This window comes from Aulonocara sp. 'chitande type north' Nkhata Bay, linkage group LG3, assembly GCF_057382095.1.
Source record: "Aulonocara sp. 'chitande type north' Nkhata Bay isolate Kocher_YH1m ecotype deep benthic linkage group LG3, A_spYH_male_GT1.1, whole genome shotgun sequence".
In the NCBI taxonomy this organism is placed as follows: domain Eukaryota; kingdom Metazoa; phylum Chordata; class Actinopteri; order Cichliformes; family Cichlidae; genus Aulonocara; species Aulonocara sp. 'chitande type north' Nkhata Bay.
Window position 1 is genome coordinate 20,472,107 of NC_141346.1, and position 19,014 is coordinate 20,491,120.

General features: G+C 42.1%; 1 protein-coding gene across 1 annotated transcript; it reads left to right on the forward strand.

Annotated features, from left to right (window-relative positions):
- The first annotated feature begins 639 nt into the window (after positions 1-639).
- On the forward strand, positions 640-18,944 carry LOC147334454 (uncharacterized). Its single transcript, XM_086272447.1, has 5 exons — positions 640-822; positions 6,307-6,991; positions 8,277-8,438; positions 10,291-10,495; positions 10,916-18,944. The coding sequence occupies exons 2-5, from the start codon at positions 6,847-6,849 to the stop codon at positions 12,966-12,968; spliced, it is 2,565 nt and encodes an 854-aa protein (XP_086128573.1). The 5' UTR covers positions 640-822; positions 6,307-6,846; the 3' UTR covers positions 12,969-18,944.
- Positions 18,945-19,014: the final 70 nt, after the last annotated feature.

A 19,014-nucleotide genomic window follows, 5' to 3' on the forward strand; every position in this document is an offset into this window, starting at 1 on the left:
ATATATATATATAATGTTTTTCCTCTACACCCCCCCCCCCCCAATTCTTTTTTGCACATGTCGAGGAGCGTGTCAGGCTACATTTCACTGTGTGTTATACTTGTATAACTATGCATGTGACAAATAAAGAACCTTGAACCTTGAACCTTGAATATAATTTGATAAGGTAGTTATTTAAAAAGAATAGAAGGAAAAATAACCCATCGATCACTTGTTGCGAGTTGTTGTCGTTGTTTTTTTTAACAAGAATATAATTTAAACATGAACAAGAAGTATAGGCTCTATATCAGAGCCCTGTGGAACTCCATGGCTTGTACAAATTCACCCCTCATTCCTGTTTTCGTTTTTCCCAATGCTCTCTGTTTAATGGTGCATGCAAGAAAACCCATATTTGAGTGTAAAATCCATCAGGTCAGACTTTCAGAGACTTGTCATAGATGTGTATGTAAAGTGGTAAAAAACAAAGTTTTCGTGATTAGTTGACTGGTTTGCATTTTGTGGCACAGTTATGAAAATACACATTAGTTCTGTTGCACTTTTTAAAAGAGGTATTTACTTTGAAAGGAACAGTGGTGACAGGGCGGAGGTGTGTGGTCTCGCGCTGTGCATGCTTGACGTTCTGCTGGCGCTGATGGCGGCGGGGCTGGCGGAGGGTCGCACTGAGAAGGGAGCGCGAGGAGGCGGGGGACCAGAGAGACTGAGAGAGGAGGCCCCGGCGTACCCAGCACCGACACCGCGGCAGACAAACAGGAATCACACCGACTGCAGAAGCAGCCAGTCCCGCAGACTGACCCAGTGGAGGACGGGCGGACGGACGGAGCGGTAGGGCTGTTTTTGTTTATGAGCTACCGGGGGGTTTTACCGTTAACGGCAGCTGAGGGGGGTCCGTCTACAGACTGCCTGGGTCTGAGTAAAACCTGCGTTCAGTCAGCGGCTCCAGGCTTCTGCGGCCATAAATAACGTGTACGTGTTTACTACTGACGTCTCTCTGTATGGACACATATGGCCTTTATGTGTGCGCGCGTGTTGCCTTCACTGACCATCAGCCATCATGTTTACCAGGCTGCAAAGAATGTGTGAGTGCGTGTGCGCGCGCGTGTTTGTAGTACTGCAGAATGCAGCTAGAACTTGGCCCAGTAAAGAAAGTCCTGTACAGACCACCAGCTTTTCCTGTGAACTCTGCAGCACTGTGTTTGTCCACTTGTCCATCTGTCAGTGTGGGGACCACTGAGTTTTAGGGAGTGAGGACATCTATACGTACTGAGGACATTTTGGTTTTTACCTTTCTACAGGGCTTTTTTGAGGGTTTAAGTTTATTCCACACACAAAAAAAGAATCACTGTTAATGTTTGCATTATGAATTCCTCCTTTGCTTGCTGAAGAAAAACAAGTATGATCGCATTTTAGGAACTCTCAGTCAGATGTCACGTCCTTCTTAAAATAAGAGAAATCAATGAGTTATAGCAATGCAGTTATAAATGGGGAAATTAGATGCATAAACCAATGCAGAGTTGGATGTCTGATTTACTTTTGAATTAAGCAGTTTTCAACACTTCTGTGCTTTGGCTTTGTTTATCTTTTCTGCCATCTTGTTTATAGATGGTAGTCAAGAATGTGGTAATGATATTCGGCTGGTGTATTTGTGTATAATAGAAACATGAAAATTAACTTCATTTTAAAGACATAACTGTTTGATACAGAGTACAATGTGATCAGGCTACAACCAGCTGCTGCTGAATAATCTGTTATTATTGCAGAGTCTTGACCTTATATATAAAGTGCCTTCAGGTGACTGTTGTTGTGATATGGTGATATGTTTGCTCTGTAATATAGTGTTACAATAAAACGCCAAAAACAAAACAAATTTCACAATCAAATCTCTTTTAAAAAGGTTATTTTTTTCAGTTTACTTCTCCACCAGCTGGAGCATTAGACACGACTGAGAACCTGAAACTAAAGATTGTTTTACGTACACAGATTAATTTTCTTCTTATTGATTAATCAATAAACAGGTCTATACTGAAATGAGTTAGAAGCAGCGCAGTGTCTCTCACTCATCGGACGGTACAGAGGGGAATGTGAATCTTGCCAGAAATTTTTAGCTAAACATTTATTTTACATGCAAAAAAGGAAAAGCGTCCTCAAAAACTGAGCCACAAGTAAGAGAGACATCGGGATGTCGCTAATTTCATTTTCCTTAACTACACCAGTGAAAACAGACTTCCTGCAGACGTGAAAAAAATCTCTTTCAGTTTTAAGGATTTACAAGCTCAGATAAACAAACCATGTGATGTGATTGTGCTGTCATTCCTTATTACATTTTATTTAACAAAAATAAAGCTAAAATGAAGACGCAGTGTGTGAGAATCTAAGCCCACCCCATGATTTCATAGTTTGCAGCCAAAGGTGGTTCTGATGTCCTGTATGACTTTATCAGCTCCTCACGTCGCCTCTTCTTGACAGCATTGTTTCAGCACTCTTTAGGACTAATGGCAGCTTTCCACTTTGCTGTCTAGACTTTGACTGGGCCACTGCAGCACACTGGTTATTATGTTTTTCAGTTGTTGTGTTGTAGATTTGCTGGTGTTATTGGGATCGTTGTCCAGTTGCGTGAATTAAGATGGCCTCACATTTGACTCCAGAATACTTTGTTATATAGGTCACTGTTTCCCAACCTTTTGGAGCCACAGCACATATTTCACATCAGAAAAATCACATGGCACACCACCTAAACAAAAATGTCACAAAAACCATATTGATAATTATCCCCGCACACTAGGGCTGCCACAAACAATTATTTTGATAGTCGACTAGTCACCGATTATTTTTGCGATTAGTCGACTAATCAGATCATCATCCATTGGACGTAAAACGTACAGCTTATTGCACCAGCATGCATCTGCTCTTATATAACTATCATTAGCTTACAGCTTTAAGTGTTTAATGTATGTGCTAACTAAAAATAAAGACAAGATGATAGTTTATTAAATTTTAATGAAATTCGCAGATTGTCTCAGTGGAGTTTAATAAACTCAGCCGTCTGCTTCTCGCTCGCTAAAATATAACAGGACATCGGAGTATATTCTCGACCATCTCACACTTCTGTTTAATCAGATTTCTGTTTGACGTTTATTCTATAACTTTAATCTCAGCCAAACCGATTTACTCAGGAACAAGTAAAACACTGAAAAAATCCAAATAATAACATTTTTAAGTTACCTAAGTGACTTATATATCATGTTTAACTTGAGTAGTGAAAGACGGCGGTGGTTTTAAAAACGATTTGCCGGGAGTCCGGTGTTCTCACGGGCTCTAGTGAGCCTTGAACCCCGGCTCGCTATCGAGCTGGTGGGTAACAGACGTTTCCGAAAACGTTGGAGCGCTTTTGAAAATATGTGGTGTCTTGATAAACTGAGCAGATATTTGAAGTTTACACAGCTACATTCTCGCCTGAAAATATGCTAAACGTTTATTTTGTGACCCAGAAAGAATAATAAGAGTAATATTAAAACTAACTAGCTGCCGCCATTGTTGTAAACTGAGCTGGGCCGTGCTATGAATTCTGGGATAGGTTGGGCCACAAAGAATACACCCGACCCATCCTTCAAATCTGGGGAAATGAAGGGCGCATTTGTCAGCTGCATTTGTCGAAGTCTTCGAATTTGGACAGTCTTCGTCGTGTCGCTGTAACGTAATAGGCCTACAAATGCGGCTACAGGAGGATGTGGTTCCTGAATTTGGACACAGCTACGATACCAGACACTGCTTCTTCTTCTTCAGGGTTTAACGGCAGCTGGCATCCTTGTACATGCAGTGCTGCCATCTTCTGTTTCAGTCCGTTATTACACGCTTAAATCCTACTACTTATTTCTGCATCTTTTGGGATCTTACAAAGCTTCAAATGACGCGTCGACTATTAAATTAGTCGTCGACCGTGACTAGTCGACTAATTGGGCAGCCCTACGGCACACCAGGTATAGCTGAGTTGGCTCGGCTTGTCCCCAGTATACATTTTTTGCTTTTTTTTCTGACCAGTACTCATGCTAGGGCCTTCATCTGGGTCAGAATTTTCTCCAGGACCCAGGTCAGATTGACTACTTTTTCTTTTCAAATACTTATCTATTGCTATTACGAGCTGCATCATCTCACTTGCAGCATGACTATTATGTCATTCCTTCTTCATCTTCTTCTGTTTTACTGGCAGATGGCAACTTGTTTAATTAGAGCAGGTAGTTCCCTCTAGTGGAAGAGAATGCAATTGTTCTGCCTGTTACTCATGCCGATCACTAAGGCTACGTTCACACTGCAGGTGAAAGTGCATCAAATCCGACTTTTTTGACACTATGCGACCCATATCCGATCATGGTATGACAGTGTGAACAGCACAAATCTGATTTTTTCAAATCCGATCTGGGTCACTTTCGTATGTGGTACTGAATCTGATACATGTCTGATGTTTTACAAAGCGACTGCTGTTTGAATGGTCATGTCGCATTAAATCCATCTTTTACGTCACTGACACAAGACAGACGCCAATTATCAGCGCCAAAGAAGACAAACCTCTGCACGGAAGTAGCAGCCACTGCATCAAACAAGGCCATTGTTAAAGCACGGGCTCTCTTTTTTCTCAGTGTCTTTCTTTCTCTAATTAATTTGTCAAAATTCTGTCGGTTACGACTGCTCACAAATTGATAGACTGCTACAACAACACCTACTAGCTCTGTAGCCGCCATATTTACTTCTGTAAACAGAGCGTGTTGTGTGTGACGTCTTCTTTTGTGCATGCGGGCCGCTTTGAGGGTTCACACTAGAGGGCGTTTGTTGTCACATTTTATTTGTAGTGTGAACAACCAGACCAAAAAAATCGGATCGAAAAATCGGAATTGAGCATTAAGACCTGCAGTGTGAACGTAGCCTTAGAGTACCAATCAGGTGAAACCGGATAATCTTCCACGGCACACCTATATACCACGGTACAGTGGTTGGAAAACACTGACATAGAAGAGTTCATGGTTTGCTCAATGACTGCACCGTGCCCAGGTCCTGGGCTGCAAAACAAGCCCTAATCATCACCTATCCTCCACTATGCTGACAGTTGGTATGAAGCAGTATTCGTGCTGATGTGCTGTGTTTGGTTTTCTACGTTATGGCCAAACGTCTCTGCTTTGGTCTGATCTGTCCAAAGGACTTTGTTCTAGAAGTCTTGAAAAATAGATTTTTTCAGAAGCAAACCTAAGCCGTGCTGTTGTGTGCTTTTTAGAGAGAGTAGGCTTTTTCCTGGCACACCTGTTCAGTCTTTTTCTGATTGTGCTGTCATGAACTTTAATGTTTAACATGCTAACTGAGGCCTGACGAGTCTGAGATGTTGCTCTGATTTTGTGGTGAATTAGCTGTGATGTCCACTCATGGAAAGATTGTCAGCTGCCTTCAGTGTTTTCCATTTCAGAAAATGATGTGGAATGATGGACTTCAGATTGTTTGGAAATATCCTCATAACCCTTCCCATTTGATATCAACAGTTGCTGCTCTAAGATTGTTGCTGATATCTTTACTCCTCGACATTGTGTTAACACACATCTGAATGCTGCAGACCAGCAAACCACCAGAACGCCTGCTTTCAGAGAGGTGCTCACACTTCCTGATGATGACTTTAATCAAGTGCATTTGATTATCAGCAGCTGGCTGCTGCTTAGCCTCTGAATTCCTGTAAGGGTGTACTTTTTTCATGCACTGCTTCTGCATTACTGCTAGAGTTACGTTAAACAAACAATGAAACTGTGTAATAAGCTGTGAGCCATTGTTCATCTTAGGATGTATTTAAATAGTTTTAAGACCTAAGAACTGGAAGATTTTTATATGATCAGATTCATAAAAAATTAGAATAAGAATGAAGATGTACTTTCTTTTTACCATGACTGCAAACATCAGCAGTTTATTTTAATTGCTACTCATTAACGTTACTCTCATGTCTCAGTGCCACTTTTACTTTCTCACCTGAAGTTTTTTTAAATGTTGATCCTCTGTCCCTGTGTGTGAGCCCGTCCATCAGAGTTGGGTGGGACTCTGGCGGTGAATTATGCCAGCAATGGTTCTCACAAGGACACAAGTGCAAACACGGGTGTGTGTGTGTGTGACATGGACAGAGTGGCAGCTTTGTGTCACTTGTGCTTTGACTCGCTGCGGCAATGAATATCAAACAGGCCTGTAGTAGTGTGTGTGTGTGTGTGTGTGAGAGAGAGAGACACCCTGTCTTGTTTCTTATCAATTAACTATTGTTTTCTTCTTGTTTTTTTCCTCTCTCTCCAGTTCAGAGCCTCCTACTGGCTGTCATCCTGTGTCCTCCCCAGCGCTCTCTTGCAGCTGCAGTACTAACAGGATTTAGTAGCTGTCACATGAGGGTGGTGTAGGTGCTGCTGTTCTGTAGCCTTTAAATCGTGCATGAGTGGTGCTAACGGATGAGGAAGCCCCTCTCTGCCCCGTCGGTCTCTCTTTGGATGCAGAAGTTCCCGCCTGGTTTCTGGTCCTTCTTGGTGATAAGCTCAGTAATTTGCTATCACAGAGGCGTCGCTGAAACTGCCTGAATCTATCATTTTAGGTGTTTCACCTGCGCTGAAAATGTAGATTAGCTTAATTTTGAAGCTATTTGGATTTACTGACTGACCAGAATTTAAGAATAACAGGCTATCTGCTCCTGAAGTAAAGTTTGGCTACAAAACAGATTACATGAAAAAATGTAGCTGGATTTGCAACCGGGATCACACGTTTTAGCAGCTAACGCCTAGTTAGCGGCTTGCGGCGAGCAGGCAGCGGTGGCTCGGGGCTAAGTGTGCATGAAGCAGGGGTGCTATGGAGTACCACTCCGGTGGCAGCCAGCCCCTGCTGGGCAGACCACGGTACTGCCCGGGTGCCAGCGTTAACGGAGGATACCTGTGTGAGACAGGACACTGCTGCGGAGAGACCGGCTGCTGCACCTACTACTACGAACTCTGGTGTAAGTTCATTTATTAAGGCTCAGTGTAATGTAGCGGTGACTTAAGGTGCTGTCTCAGCATCATTTTGCACTCCTAATTGGGTCTGTCACTCTTATACATGCATGTATGCAGCTGTAGGAGTGCTTGTACTGAATAATAATAAAGGAAGCCTGCTTTACTTGCTGCTGCTTTACAGTTAGCTGATTTTTATTTATTTATTTAACAGAAAAAGAATATCAAACCACTAACAACCGCTTAATGGGCTGACTTGAATTTTTTATAGAAAAGTATGAGTGAATTATCTCTTTCAAAACAAGGCTGTTATAATATTAGCATTTAGGAAAACAAGTTAATTATGTTTTTGTTCATTTTTTTTATCATAACTTCATTCTTCTGGATGCAAACTAGATAGCTTTTGTGTGATTTCCAACCTTTGATAACATTTTTCTGCTGCTCGTCCAGGTAACAGGACCTGACCAAATCCCCCAGCTCTTGTCCCAGTTGGACATAACCAACATAGCCGAACTCACCAATGAGGCATCACATGATCAGATGCCTGAACTTCTCATGGCTCCTTTAAATGTAAAGAAGTAGAAACCCCTAGTCCCTCCCAGATGGCTGATTTCCTAAAGCTTCAATTTTGCTTCCTGTCCTCGACTCAGTTTATGTACATGCGAATCTGAGTGATGTGAATTTAATCACTAGATGGCGAGAGTGAGGGTCAACCTTTTTTTTTGTGACCACACAGACACGTCTGCATGCGCTCCAGCACGTCAGCACCTACTCCTCAACTTAGATGTGCCACTTCCCATTAAAGCCATGTTACACTCCAGAGCAAACCGCCCCACAGTTTACTGGAGGTCAACGCATGATAAACCCAGCACAGCAGCAGAGAGGTCCTCCACATCTCTGCTGTTGGCTGCGCCTAAAAAAACCAGAAGATTTGGTGACAAATGGCGCCCTTGATGGTGTTCAACACCCACCAATAATGAGACTTATGTGACAGGGTGGTGGTCCGAGCTCTCACTGTACAAGAACCCACAAAACAGTTTCCTCATGTTTCACTTTTCCCAGAATATTTGAATCTCTCTGCCAAGCTCCTGTAGACTCTGAGCATTTACTGCACTTTGTAAATTACTCTCATACATTTTCAGATGAACAACAATGCTTTGCATCACGTCATGTCATCGTTGGTTTATTTGGTTCTGTATATAAGGACTTATTCTTGTATGTGACTAAACATTTAAAGTCAATGAAGATTTTCATATGATCACAATGAAATCTGTGTGTGTGTGATGTGTTCAGGGTTCTGGCTGCTGTGGACCGTCCTCATCCTGTTCAGCTGCTGCTGTGCGTACCGACACCGTCGAGCCAAACTCAGAGTCCAGCAGCAGCAGAGACAGAGAGAGATCAGCCTGCTGGCCTACCATGGAGCCAACTCCTACCCCTCCTCTATGCTGGACCTCAGTAAGAAACCTGAATCTGTGTTTTCTGGATGCTTTCAGTGGCTATTTGAAAAATGAGGTGTTTAGATTAGGCTTGTTTTTTTTCTATCCGTACCTCATCACAGCAGGGCTAAAGCGAGAACCAGCCACAACAAGACTCGTCAAAACTGGACAGAAGGTTAAAGATAAGATGCTCCAAACTTCATCTTTTTCTGGCTGATTGGAGAAAAAAAAGGCTTCGTTCTGAAGCTCCGAGCACTGTTACAAAACAACAGAGGCTGGAAAACCATAGGTTTCTGGTTTTCTAGGACCTTTGGGATCTCTGTCTGTATGAGAGCTGCCTCTAAACTCCACTCACAGCATCAAGACAATGAAGCCTGTTCTTGTTTGTGACTGATGCTCGGCTGTCAAGTCAAGTGACGTGCCGCTTTTGTAATCTGTGGCTGTGACGACTCAGTGGAAATTTACAGTGTGGAGGCCTTAAAGAATGATTCCTGTGAAGACGTTTACCCTCTTTTCTTCTTTTTCTTCTCTTTTCTTTTAAACGTTGGAATAATTTTTTGCATGACTTAAAAATATTCACTGGGCGCTACATATCAGCTCATTTTAATGCATATTAGGCTTCAGCTGTGTACAGTCTATGTACTTTTGCTTCTTTATATGTTTAAAAAGGTTTTCAGCACATTTCTTCAAGTGTTGCAGAGAAAAATTAAAGTTGCAGTAGATCTTCATGTGATGCATCACTTCCACACATCCCATTCTTGGTCTGTGTCTGCAAAATAGCACAAATGAATGGTTAATATACTGAAGTCTTATTATGCAGTCAGTCATTTTCCAATATGCTGAAGTAGAAGCAGGGGTCACTCAAGCTAGGAGATGTTGGATCATGCTAACGCTGTGCTAATCGAGTTAAAGTGGCATCACAATTGAACCACTTCTTGTTTGTTTGATTTTTATGAATTTGCCTTATGCAGTTGCACCCTTTTGCGGTTCGTCACAGCAGATCATCTTCCTCCATTTCATCCTGTCCCCTAGCATCCTCCTCTGCTACACCCACCCCATGCAGTGGGTTTGCATGATCAAAGAATTCTAAGTGTCTTGCTACTTCCAGATAAATCACACTGTCTTCATCACTTGTTCTGTCTACAGCTGGCAGAAAAAGCTCCATTAGCATATATCTTGCCTGCATAATGAGTTACATAGACCAAAGGTTTTCAGAAACTTTGTGCTAAAATGCACTCCAAAGAGAAGTGCATCTGTAAATGCATCAGGTTTTGTTTGTAGAGCCTCGGCATCAAGCTGCCCACTTGTCATTATTGTAATTCAGATCAAGGCTACATCATATAAATCACAGATGCTTGCTGGACCACAACACCTCGATCGTCTTTTAAACTCGGGTATGGACTTTTTTGGGGTAGATCACCCAGGCGTAATTTATAATTACCCATGAGGGGATAAAAGCCGCTTTGGGAGTCCAGCGTAAAAAATCTAATTTGTGGAGCTACTCGCTGTAGCGCCCCCCTTGGCAGGGGGGTATTGTTTATTTATTTGGAAAACCATGATATCTTGCATGTCTAGGAATACAAATGAATTCACATTCTATAGAAAAAATATTGCTAAATAGGACAAGATTTTCGAATCTTGGTTTCCACCTTTTGACATGGCTGCAGGAGAGAGCACTTTTGTTGAGTTGGGCTTTTATTAAGTTCAGTTTAACAAAGTTACCACTATCAACCTGCTGAGGGACTGCTTAAAAAAAGCAATCCCACTGCCCTCTAGGTGCATTACATCAAAACAAATGTAGAAAAAAACAAAAGAAAAGGGCCACTGACCAGTGTCTTTGTGCTAACCTTCCTTCCCTCTTCTGCTTGTAGGTTTCTTGGCATCCCTGAAGTTGCCTTCCTATGAGGAGGTGGCAGCTCAGCCCTCGACTCCTCCTCCTCCTTACAGCTCCGTCTTCACCACCCCTCGATACCCTCAACCTCCACGCACCGCCGACCCCCATCTGCTCACACAACACGGTCCCTTGCTGCACCGGCCGCACAGCGATGGGCCGTCCTCCCTCAGCTCAGACAACAGGTAAGAGTTTTTCTAATGGTACAGGAAGTACAAGTGGTGATACTACTATAACTACTACCGCAACAGCAAAAGTAGCAGTAATTACTGATTTGGAACCAGGCGCTTTTCCTACCTCAGCTCAAGTGTAACGTCAAGTGTCACTGGTATTAGTGGTACTATCACAAATAATAGCTACTCCCAGTATTTTTGCTACCGCTATTATTTAAACTACTGATAATACCGTCTTGATGCACGTTCAATCCAGGTAAGAAAATCCCAGAAGGTTCATTTTGTTCATCAACGTAGCATTTTCAGTACTGATAATACCATTCAAACAATTTTTCTGTCACTGATTACTGTGTTTACCTTATGAGTTGGATTTTTGCAGCTTTAGTATATAATATTCAGGTGTTATTCAATATCTGTAAATCTTTCCTGTAGCTCCAGCTGTTCCTGTGATTCCTGCTGCCCCTCCTCTCCGTGTAGCTCCTCCCTGTCGGCACCCATTACATATGAGACTGACACTAGCCATGCCTCCACACCCAGCGAAGCCACGCCTCTCACCCTTGATGTCACCATGGAGACCATCTCTGCAGCTGCAACCTACTTGAATTCAAACGAGACGCAGGTTGCTTCTGAGAGGATGGTCCTTGACGTTGCTGACGTAAGCGGTGCTGGAGCTCATACAGCAGTTGCCACAAACTCATCGGTTTCCAACCAGACTGTTACTGTGGCAGTTGTTACCAGGGCAGCCTCCCCTCAGCCTCCACCCTCACCTGGTTTTCAGCTCACCCTCCCAGTCGGGACTACATCTCCCATAAAGCAGCAGCTTGACATAGCACCATGTACCCCAATAGTCAGCACCTGTAGCTCAAGTACACTCCCTAGTCCAAATGTTGTTGACACAGCACTCCCCTCCATCCAAATAATACAAAGCCCAGCAATGGACACCAATACTGTCCAAAACGATACCCCAAAGATTCCCTTAATGTCAAGGCTTCCTACCCCAACTGCTTCTGACTCTTCTATAACCATAAAATCACTGGAAACACTAAATTTAACAAGGACTTTTGATACAGTCAGTTCTCCTAATAGCCCAGCCTCAGTTCCATCACCAGATGCTGGAAGAACTTTGTCTCCAATAGCAAGCTCTGTTTCTGGTTGCCTAACTCCTGACCCAACTCTTGTACCAATTCCATCACCTACAAAGCTTACCCAGTCTCCAGTCCAAGAACCTACAAAGCTTACCCAGTCTCCAGTCCAAGAACATACAAAGTTTACACAAGGTCAGGAACCACAATCACTATTTCTAAAGCTTACACAACCTCCAGATTTGGTAACTTCAGATCATATCCTGCTTCCAAATCCACAGCCTAAAGCTGGGGTAGTTGCAGATTCACCAGTTAATAGCCTTCTGTCTCCAAGGCATGCAAATCTTGCCCTAGTCACAGATGCAGCACCAACTTTACCCATCCTAACTCAGTGCCAGAACCTAGAACTATCACCTGGATCAGGTTTAGTCGAGGGTCATCCCAGCCCTGGGTCACACTTATCCCAGCATTTAGGGTCTATTGCTGTTTCAACATCTTGCCTGGATTCAACTGCAGAAACAGATCATTCAGGTCATTCTCTGGTCCCGCCTCGATTGTCTGAGTTTGACCATATTCCTCCATTGCCTTCAAATGCCCAGGCGTGTTTTAGTTCTGGTTCTTGTTCTGGATTTGAATTGCGCCCTGGGGCTGGTTCTGAGTCTGAGCCTCTGTCCACCCCTACACCACTTCTCACTTTCTCAGAACAAGTGTCCACTGCTTCCCCCTGCCCAGCTATAACCATAGAGTCTGAATCTTCTTATGCTACTTGTCAGTCACCCCTTGCGACTCTCTCCCCATCCTCACCCCCATCCCTTTCTACTTCTCCTCCTCCTCCCCTAACTCTTCAAGCCCTTTCTTCCACCTCCCTTCCTGCTCCAGCCTTACTTCTGGACCCCCTTACTGCTTTCCACCAGTCTGACAAAGGTGGATCTTCCTCTGGCCACGCATCCTCCCTCTCACCATCACCTCGTGCTACTCAGTCTCCACCAAAACAGACTCTGTTTTCCCCCTGCGTGGATGTCTTTGAGCCAGGACCACCCAGTTGGGAGAATGAGGACGAGGACCAGGAGGAGAAGGACAATGACGAAGACGACGATGAGGACATGGGAGCTGATGAGAGCCAGTATAGACACCGGCGACTCACAGGTGACTCTGGGATCGAGGTGTGCAGGTGTCGAGTAGAGGAGGAGGATGAAGAGGAGGAGGAGGAAGGTGGCAGGAGAGGAAATGGAGGGGAGAGAGATAAAAGAAATAGTGACTCTGATCTCCATGACAGTGTGGACTGCCCTGCAAGGGGTCAGGTGACCACAGAGGAAGGACTTACACTGTGTACTCCGACCGCCACCACAACACCAACATCTGAGGACAGCGGCGAAGTCGTCATTGTCATGGAGACAGTGTGACTGACATAAGTAGGGTCATTTGCCATCCAGACAGGGGTTCCAGACAACAAGAACTGATCGATAGTGTTTACCCTTAAATCTTTCTGTAACTGGAAAGGCTTTAGTTAAATGTGATTTTGACTGAGGATAAAATAGGTCCCGTTAATAGGCATGCACAATTTTTAGATGGCTGACTTGAGAGTTTCTTAAAATGAGTTGGAATCATAAAGAGTCCTTGTGCCAACTTTTGACATATCCAGGTACAAGAGCGGTTTTCACTCAAATACCATGCAATGTTGGAGAAGTTTTAGGACTACCACACTGCAGAGCTGTTGTCAGCTAGGTGGGCCCCATCTCCCTAATTTTATCTCATTTAGATGGTGCTGCAAAAGCGGCCTCTAAAATTTCTACCCATCCATTATTACTTCATTTTGGACAGTTGCCTATTTATGAAGAAAATCTATATCTCTAACAAAGATTATGGAGCATTATCTGAAGCACCCAATCGTAAAGGATCTGCACATCCATTAAGTGGCGTTCACAGTTACAGGAAAGTCTTTGTAAAGTGGGAACTAAACCCTAAAATCTAATCTGTGGTATTGAACAATAGGTTTTTTTAGCTTTTGAAAGTTGTTCTCCTGAGCTTTGGCATCCAGGGCAAAAGAAAAACTGACACAAAACTTGAAACTAGCAAAAATATAGTTTTCTTTATTCAAAACATTAGGGTTACAGTTAGAGTTAACCTTAACTCTGATTGTAGGATCGTCTTGAGGTTGACGTTTTCAGTTCCAACGTGATTTTAACTCATGTACATTGGAGGCTTTCACAACAGATGGAGTAATTTGTTAGCCAGCAACAAAAATTGTAAACACAAAGTAATTGATGACATTATTAGTTTCCATTAAACAAATAACCATCTCAGTCATGGTTTGGTTGTGACAGCAGATGGACATGCCATTAAATATCTACAAAACATATGCTGCATGCAGTCATCAAACACTTGATGATAATTGCTAATAATTTTGGTTTCTACTTCAAGTTCATTTTTCTAACCATGTTTGCACAGCAAGTTGCATGAAGGCAAACAGTCAGGGATTGGATTTGTGTAATTTTACTTGCAAAACCACAAAATCATTAGCTTTTAGGCTTTTGCTAGCCTAAGTTTTGGTGCATTTGTAGACCAATGACTCATGGGCAGAAGTAGTCTTGATACAGACTTTTGTTGGCTACACCAGAAACCTTAAAAAGTGGTTGTTTCCCCCAAATTCAGCAGACTAGCAGATTAATGCTGTTTTAGTGATGCAGAGGATTTAAATGCTCAGAGAGAAACTCAGCCGATCCGATGACTGTCACAATTCGTCATTAATACTGAATTAAGACTGCACAGATTGTCGCTGTAGATTGCATCACACCCCTCACAGAAATTATGTTGTCCACGGTTAATAAAAAAAAATAAGGAACTTTAAATAGTTGGACATGTAGCCAGAGATGCCTCGCTCGTCTTGGGGGATGACGTAGGTTTGGCAATGTGCTGGGGACAAATTGGCTGGTTTGGAATTGAAGAGAGGCTGATGTAGGCGGATGATTCACGCTGACTGACAGCAGGAAAGCTGATTCATTCATTAAGGGGACGTTTTTGATGAAAAAGTCTGTCAGAAGGGTAGAATTAGGTGGGTCGCTTTTTTTATTTTTCATTTACTTTTTTCTGTTGATGTTTTTTTTTTCCTGCGATCCTGATTGTGTGTAGAAGATTTTCGGGGTGGACAGGATCGGCAGGCTTCCTGTGCGTCAGCCATTCAACAGAGAAAAGCTCTTACATAAATAAACGCAAACAATGGGTACGTTTAGAGAGAAACAAAGCGCCAAACACAGCAGAGACGAAACACGTCATGGTTCCCGTCTTGCCTTCTTTGCCTCTTTCACTGAGTTTGAGGTCAGATGATACAATACATCTAAACAGTAGCATCTTGCTTTACGCTTCATGCACCTCTTATTCATAGACAACTCTCCTTTGTCCTGGTAAAATGGGATCAAGTAAATGTATTCCAATCAACATTTTGCCAGTAAGTCAAGATATTTTAAGGCCTTAGAAATGATGCCCCACAATCTGGCTAGAACTGTGATTTATTTTTTTGGCAGCGGTTGGTACCAATTAATGTTTCGTACACTCTTCACATAATAAACATGTCAATATTGATATTTTGTGACAAAAAGACTTGAAGGTAGAGTATATTTTGTCAGTGACACAGAATAATGTTTGTATAGTAATGGCTAATGTGTTTAAAGTCACCTTAGAGTGTGAAATTAGTGAAAAGCAATATTTTTCAGCAAGAGTCTGTGTGTAAATAGCCAGAGAGAGAGCTGCAGAATAACCACCTCTGAAAGGCTTCATAGTAAGAATGCATCATCATTGATTGTAAAATCTGTAAGGTTTGGATTTCTACTGTGGTTCAAGCAAATTCTGCCTACCTTTGTCTGTGTTTTCTTTTCTTTTTCACCTGACAGCAGTAGAATAATTGTGCAGTTTTAAGGACACAAGTAATTTCCAACGCGCTTGATGGAAGTGCGCCATCACACATTTGTGAGACTCTGTGTGTCGGTGTATAACATCAAGTCGAATGCATACAATTCAAAAATGTATACTGTCACTTTGTTATCTTGTGTTGTAGCATTGTAGCGCATGGATTCTTAAAACTGAACTGGTTGGAGCACAAAGGGTGAGATGCCTTCATATCTGCTCCCACAAAGTGCACTTGTTTTTGCAGCCTGTTAATGTTAGCTGCGTTTGAAAGTTTTCACAGACGTGTGTTAAATTTGCAGTGTGTTGGAAAGTGTGTTGACTCCAATAAGAGAAATAGTGCACAGTGGTGTTATTGGATCGTACTGGCAGGTGAATGCTTAAACCAGAACTCTTAAAGGTTGGAATGTTTAACTGTTGCCTAAAAAAAGCAAAGACATGAGAATGGTCAGGTCCCCATGGTGCAGGGTTCACCTGGTGATATCCTTAAATCCTGTGTCCATGCTGCATTACAACATGTATTTCACGTACTTCATGTACAACTTTCTTGGCAGAGGTGTCCATACGGATACCTCTCACAATATACGACGCTGTCATGGACAGAAGCAGTGTCCCACCATACAAAGGACATGACGAAGCAGACTGTTTTGGTAGCCAACGTACAAAAGACTGGATTAATACTTGGATCAGTGTGCATATATCTGGTTTTGAACCTGGACTTATGTGAGTCTGAACGGATTCATCTTATGGATTGAGATCAAAGAGTTTGCCGTGGCTGACGGACCTCCAGAAAGTTCAAGGATGACAACAAGCCGTTGATGTTGTGGTAAATGTTGTTACTGGTGGTGTTTGTTTTTTTTGTTTTGTTTATTAATTTTGGTTTGTTTTGAAGTTTTTTGTATACCTGAACTAATAAGGTTATATATATCTCCATGGTTAATGAGTGCTATTTCTACTTGACAACTGTTACTACTTAGCATTAGCTAGAGCTGTTCTCGCTCTGTGTGTGTGTATGTGTGTGTGTGTTTGTGTGGACTTTTGACCAGAATGACTGGGGAAATGTTGCCTGAAATCTGTCTGCAAGCCCGGGTTCCCAAAGCTGTGGAGCTCTTTAATCTGCCTTACAATTCCTTAGTCACACAAGCCAAGAGACCACTTGGCGAACCTTGGCAAGGTCCAGTCAGTATGTAAAAATATGCATTCCCAACCAGATGTGGAGTATTTGTTGGAGGTAACTCATTGAAATTGATCACAAACAGCAACAGAAATCTCCTTGTGATGTCTTTGATTGTTAGCAGATTGCAGCAGTTTCCTGTAGTTTATACTGAAGATGCAGACTTGTCTGCAAACAGTTGCAAACTACTCACTGGTGGTTCTGAAGGTCTGAAGAGTGCAACATGGGGCTGAAATAGAAACCATTGATACCATCTTGTTTGAAAGGGCATAACTTTTACTTTGGAGGGAAACAATCTTATTAAACTTTATGTTGCACTTTTCATTTTCGAAGCCACTCAGTGATAAGTGTTTGCAGATAATTCTGCATCACGCAACCACTGCAATCTCCTAGCAACCAAAGCAAAGGCAAGAAGGTTTTAGACTCAACATCATCTCTATCTTGTGACTTATTTTACCAAGCAGCATCAAGCAGCCACCTGGCAACCGTTTGGGGAATACACATTTTTCCCTGGTAACTAGTGGTTACCAGAAGTCACTTGCCATTGTTAAGCCACTTGCAACCAGTTGGGAAATGCTAAATATTTCCTTGCAACCAGGAGTTGCCAGTCAGTGTCAAAGAGTCTCTAGAGCTGTGTGATTGTGACTTTAGAGCTGTGACATGTAGACCATCAAGAGTTTTTACTGAAGCTCTTGGAAGCCAACATGGTAACTGTCTCCTTTGGCGTTTTGGGGATAAAATCTTCGACCCATTGTACCCAGTCTCCTTGAATGTGAGACTAATTTTAGAACTGAATAACTTTTGGAAACCCCAGTCTCTGTCTTTTTGTTAGAGTTAAACCGGGACTTATCATTTTCATCAGATGTTAACAAGTGTTCTCTTGCACTGAAGAGTTTTACATTTACTAGCACGTTGACAGGTTTTGCATCGACAGGTCACATGTTTGTAGTGTCACAATATGTTATTTTAAACTTTTTGCTCAAACAGAGTCAAAAAGTATCCATGTAAAAGCATTTAAGTTCCTGTTTTTCTCTGACTCCATACATTTGAGGTAGTGTAACCATTAAAGGGAACTGATCACCTACCTAGCCCATTGGCTAACCACTGAAATGGTTTTTTTCTTAGACCATTTTATAAAAGTATACCATAGTTGCTGTAATCTTACTCTGTGGTTTCTTATCTTAAAGGCCATACCATCTTGTTATTTTAGCTCATCTGGCCAAAGGATCGTTGAACTTTGACCATGTTGAGGCATCTGCCTTCTCTTAATAGTTCACAAGAATCTCTACTCTTCCTGAAGTATTTGCGAAGTTTTAGTGGAACTTGCACAAAATGATCAACTAATGTGTCTTCACCTAAACTGTACTTAAGGTCAAGATCAGTTTGTTATTTTCAAGTTAATAAGCAGTGAATTGTGATGGATTGTAAGCCAGATGACCTATTGCGTCATTGACATTCTGGCTGAAGTCAGAAGAGACCAGGTTTATTTAACTTCTGGAGAAAGACGCATGCTTGTTTGATGATTACGTGAAGATTGTGGGCGAATGTTACAAGCTAAATTCTGTATTCTCATCATAACTTCTCATCAGAGTTGCTAATGGTGGGGGCTATAAATGGAAGTCCATCCTGAGATCCAGGAGCAGGAGCTATTTGGAGGCAATGAATCATGTTTTAATTTTTGGGGTGACCTGTTCTCTTTATGTAAAACTGCCTACATTGATGCTAACAAAAGACTAAATTTGGAACTAAAGTCTGATGACCAAATGTTTGGTCATGGTCATGGTACAGTCAGTATTTGGTCATGCAGAGTCTGTACCCTGTTATTATTATCTTACCCTGTGAAACAAACACAGATCTTAACATGACTAGAGTCCGTTTAGATTTTTGAATAACCAAATTTCTCTCTTTTTGGCTCTTTGATCAATTTTCACTTTTTGGACGATGCAACTGTAAGCAGCTTCACCTGTGGTGTATAGCAAAATTATTTAATTTTCTGAAAGTGTTGTTGTTCCTTCTATTGTAGGGATCCATCCCTCTGTCTAAAGGATGCTATGCTCTTCTAGTAATCTCTTCTGTCCTTCCTGTATGCATGAGGTTTGTCGGCGATGTCGAAAGAAGCACCGAAGAGATTAGTTGTTAAAACCCATTAATATTACAATGGCAACGGAGCTAATTAGTAGTAATACTAAATTAATAGCTAGCGTGTATGTATGAGTGTATGTGTGTGTGATCCAACTAAACCAGCCTGTTCTAAAAGTGTGTGAAAATATACTGAATAAACTGTCAAATCTAAAAAAAAAAAAAACTGTCTTTCTGCTCTTTCTAGTAGAACAACATTTCATCCATATAGGACAGAAAATGAAGAAGTGCTACAA

What these genes read in the sequence shown, in the direction of transcription:
- LOC147334454 (XM_086272447.1), top strand. Translation starts at nt 6,847, where the DNA reads ATGGAGTACCACTCCGGTGGCAGCCAGCCCCTGCTGGGCAGACCACGG. An exon ending in CTCCTCTATGCTGGACCTCA is followed by an intron (nt 8,439 to 10,290) that starts GTAAGAAACCTG and finishes TTCTGCTTGTAG; the next exon opens with GTTTCTTGGCATCCCTGAAG. An exon ending in TCCCTCAGCTCAGACAACAG is followed by an intron (nt 10,496 to 10,915) that starts GTAAGAGTTTTT and finishes TCTTTCCTGTAG; the next exon opens with CTCCAGCTGTTCCTGTGATT.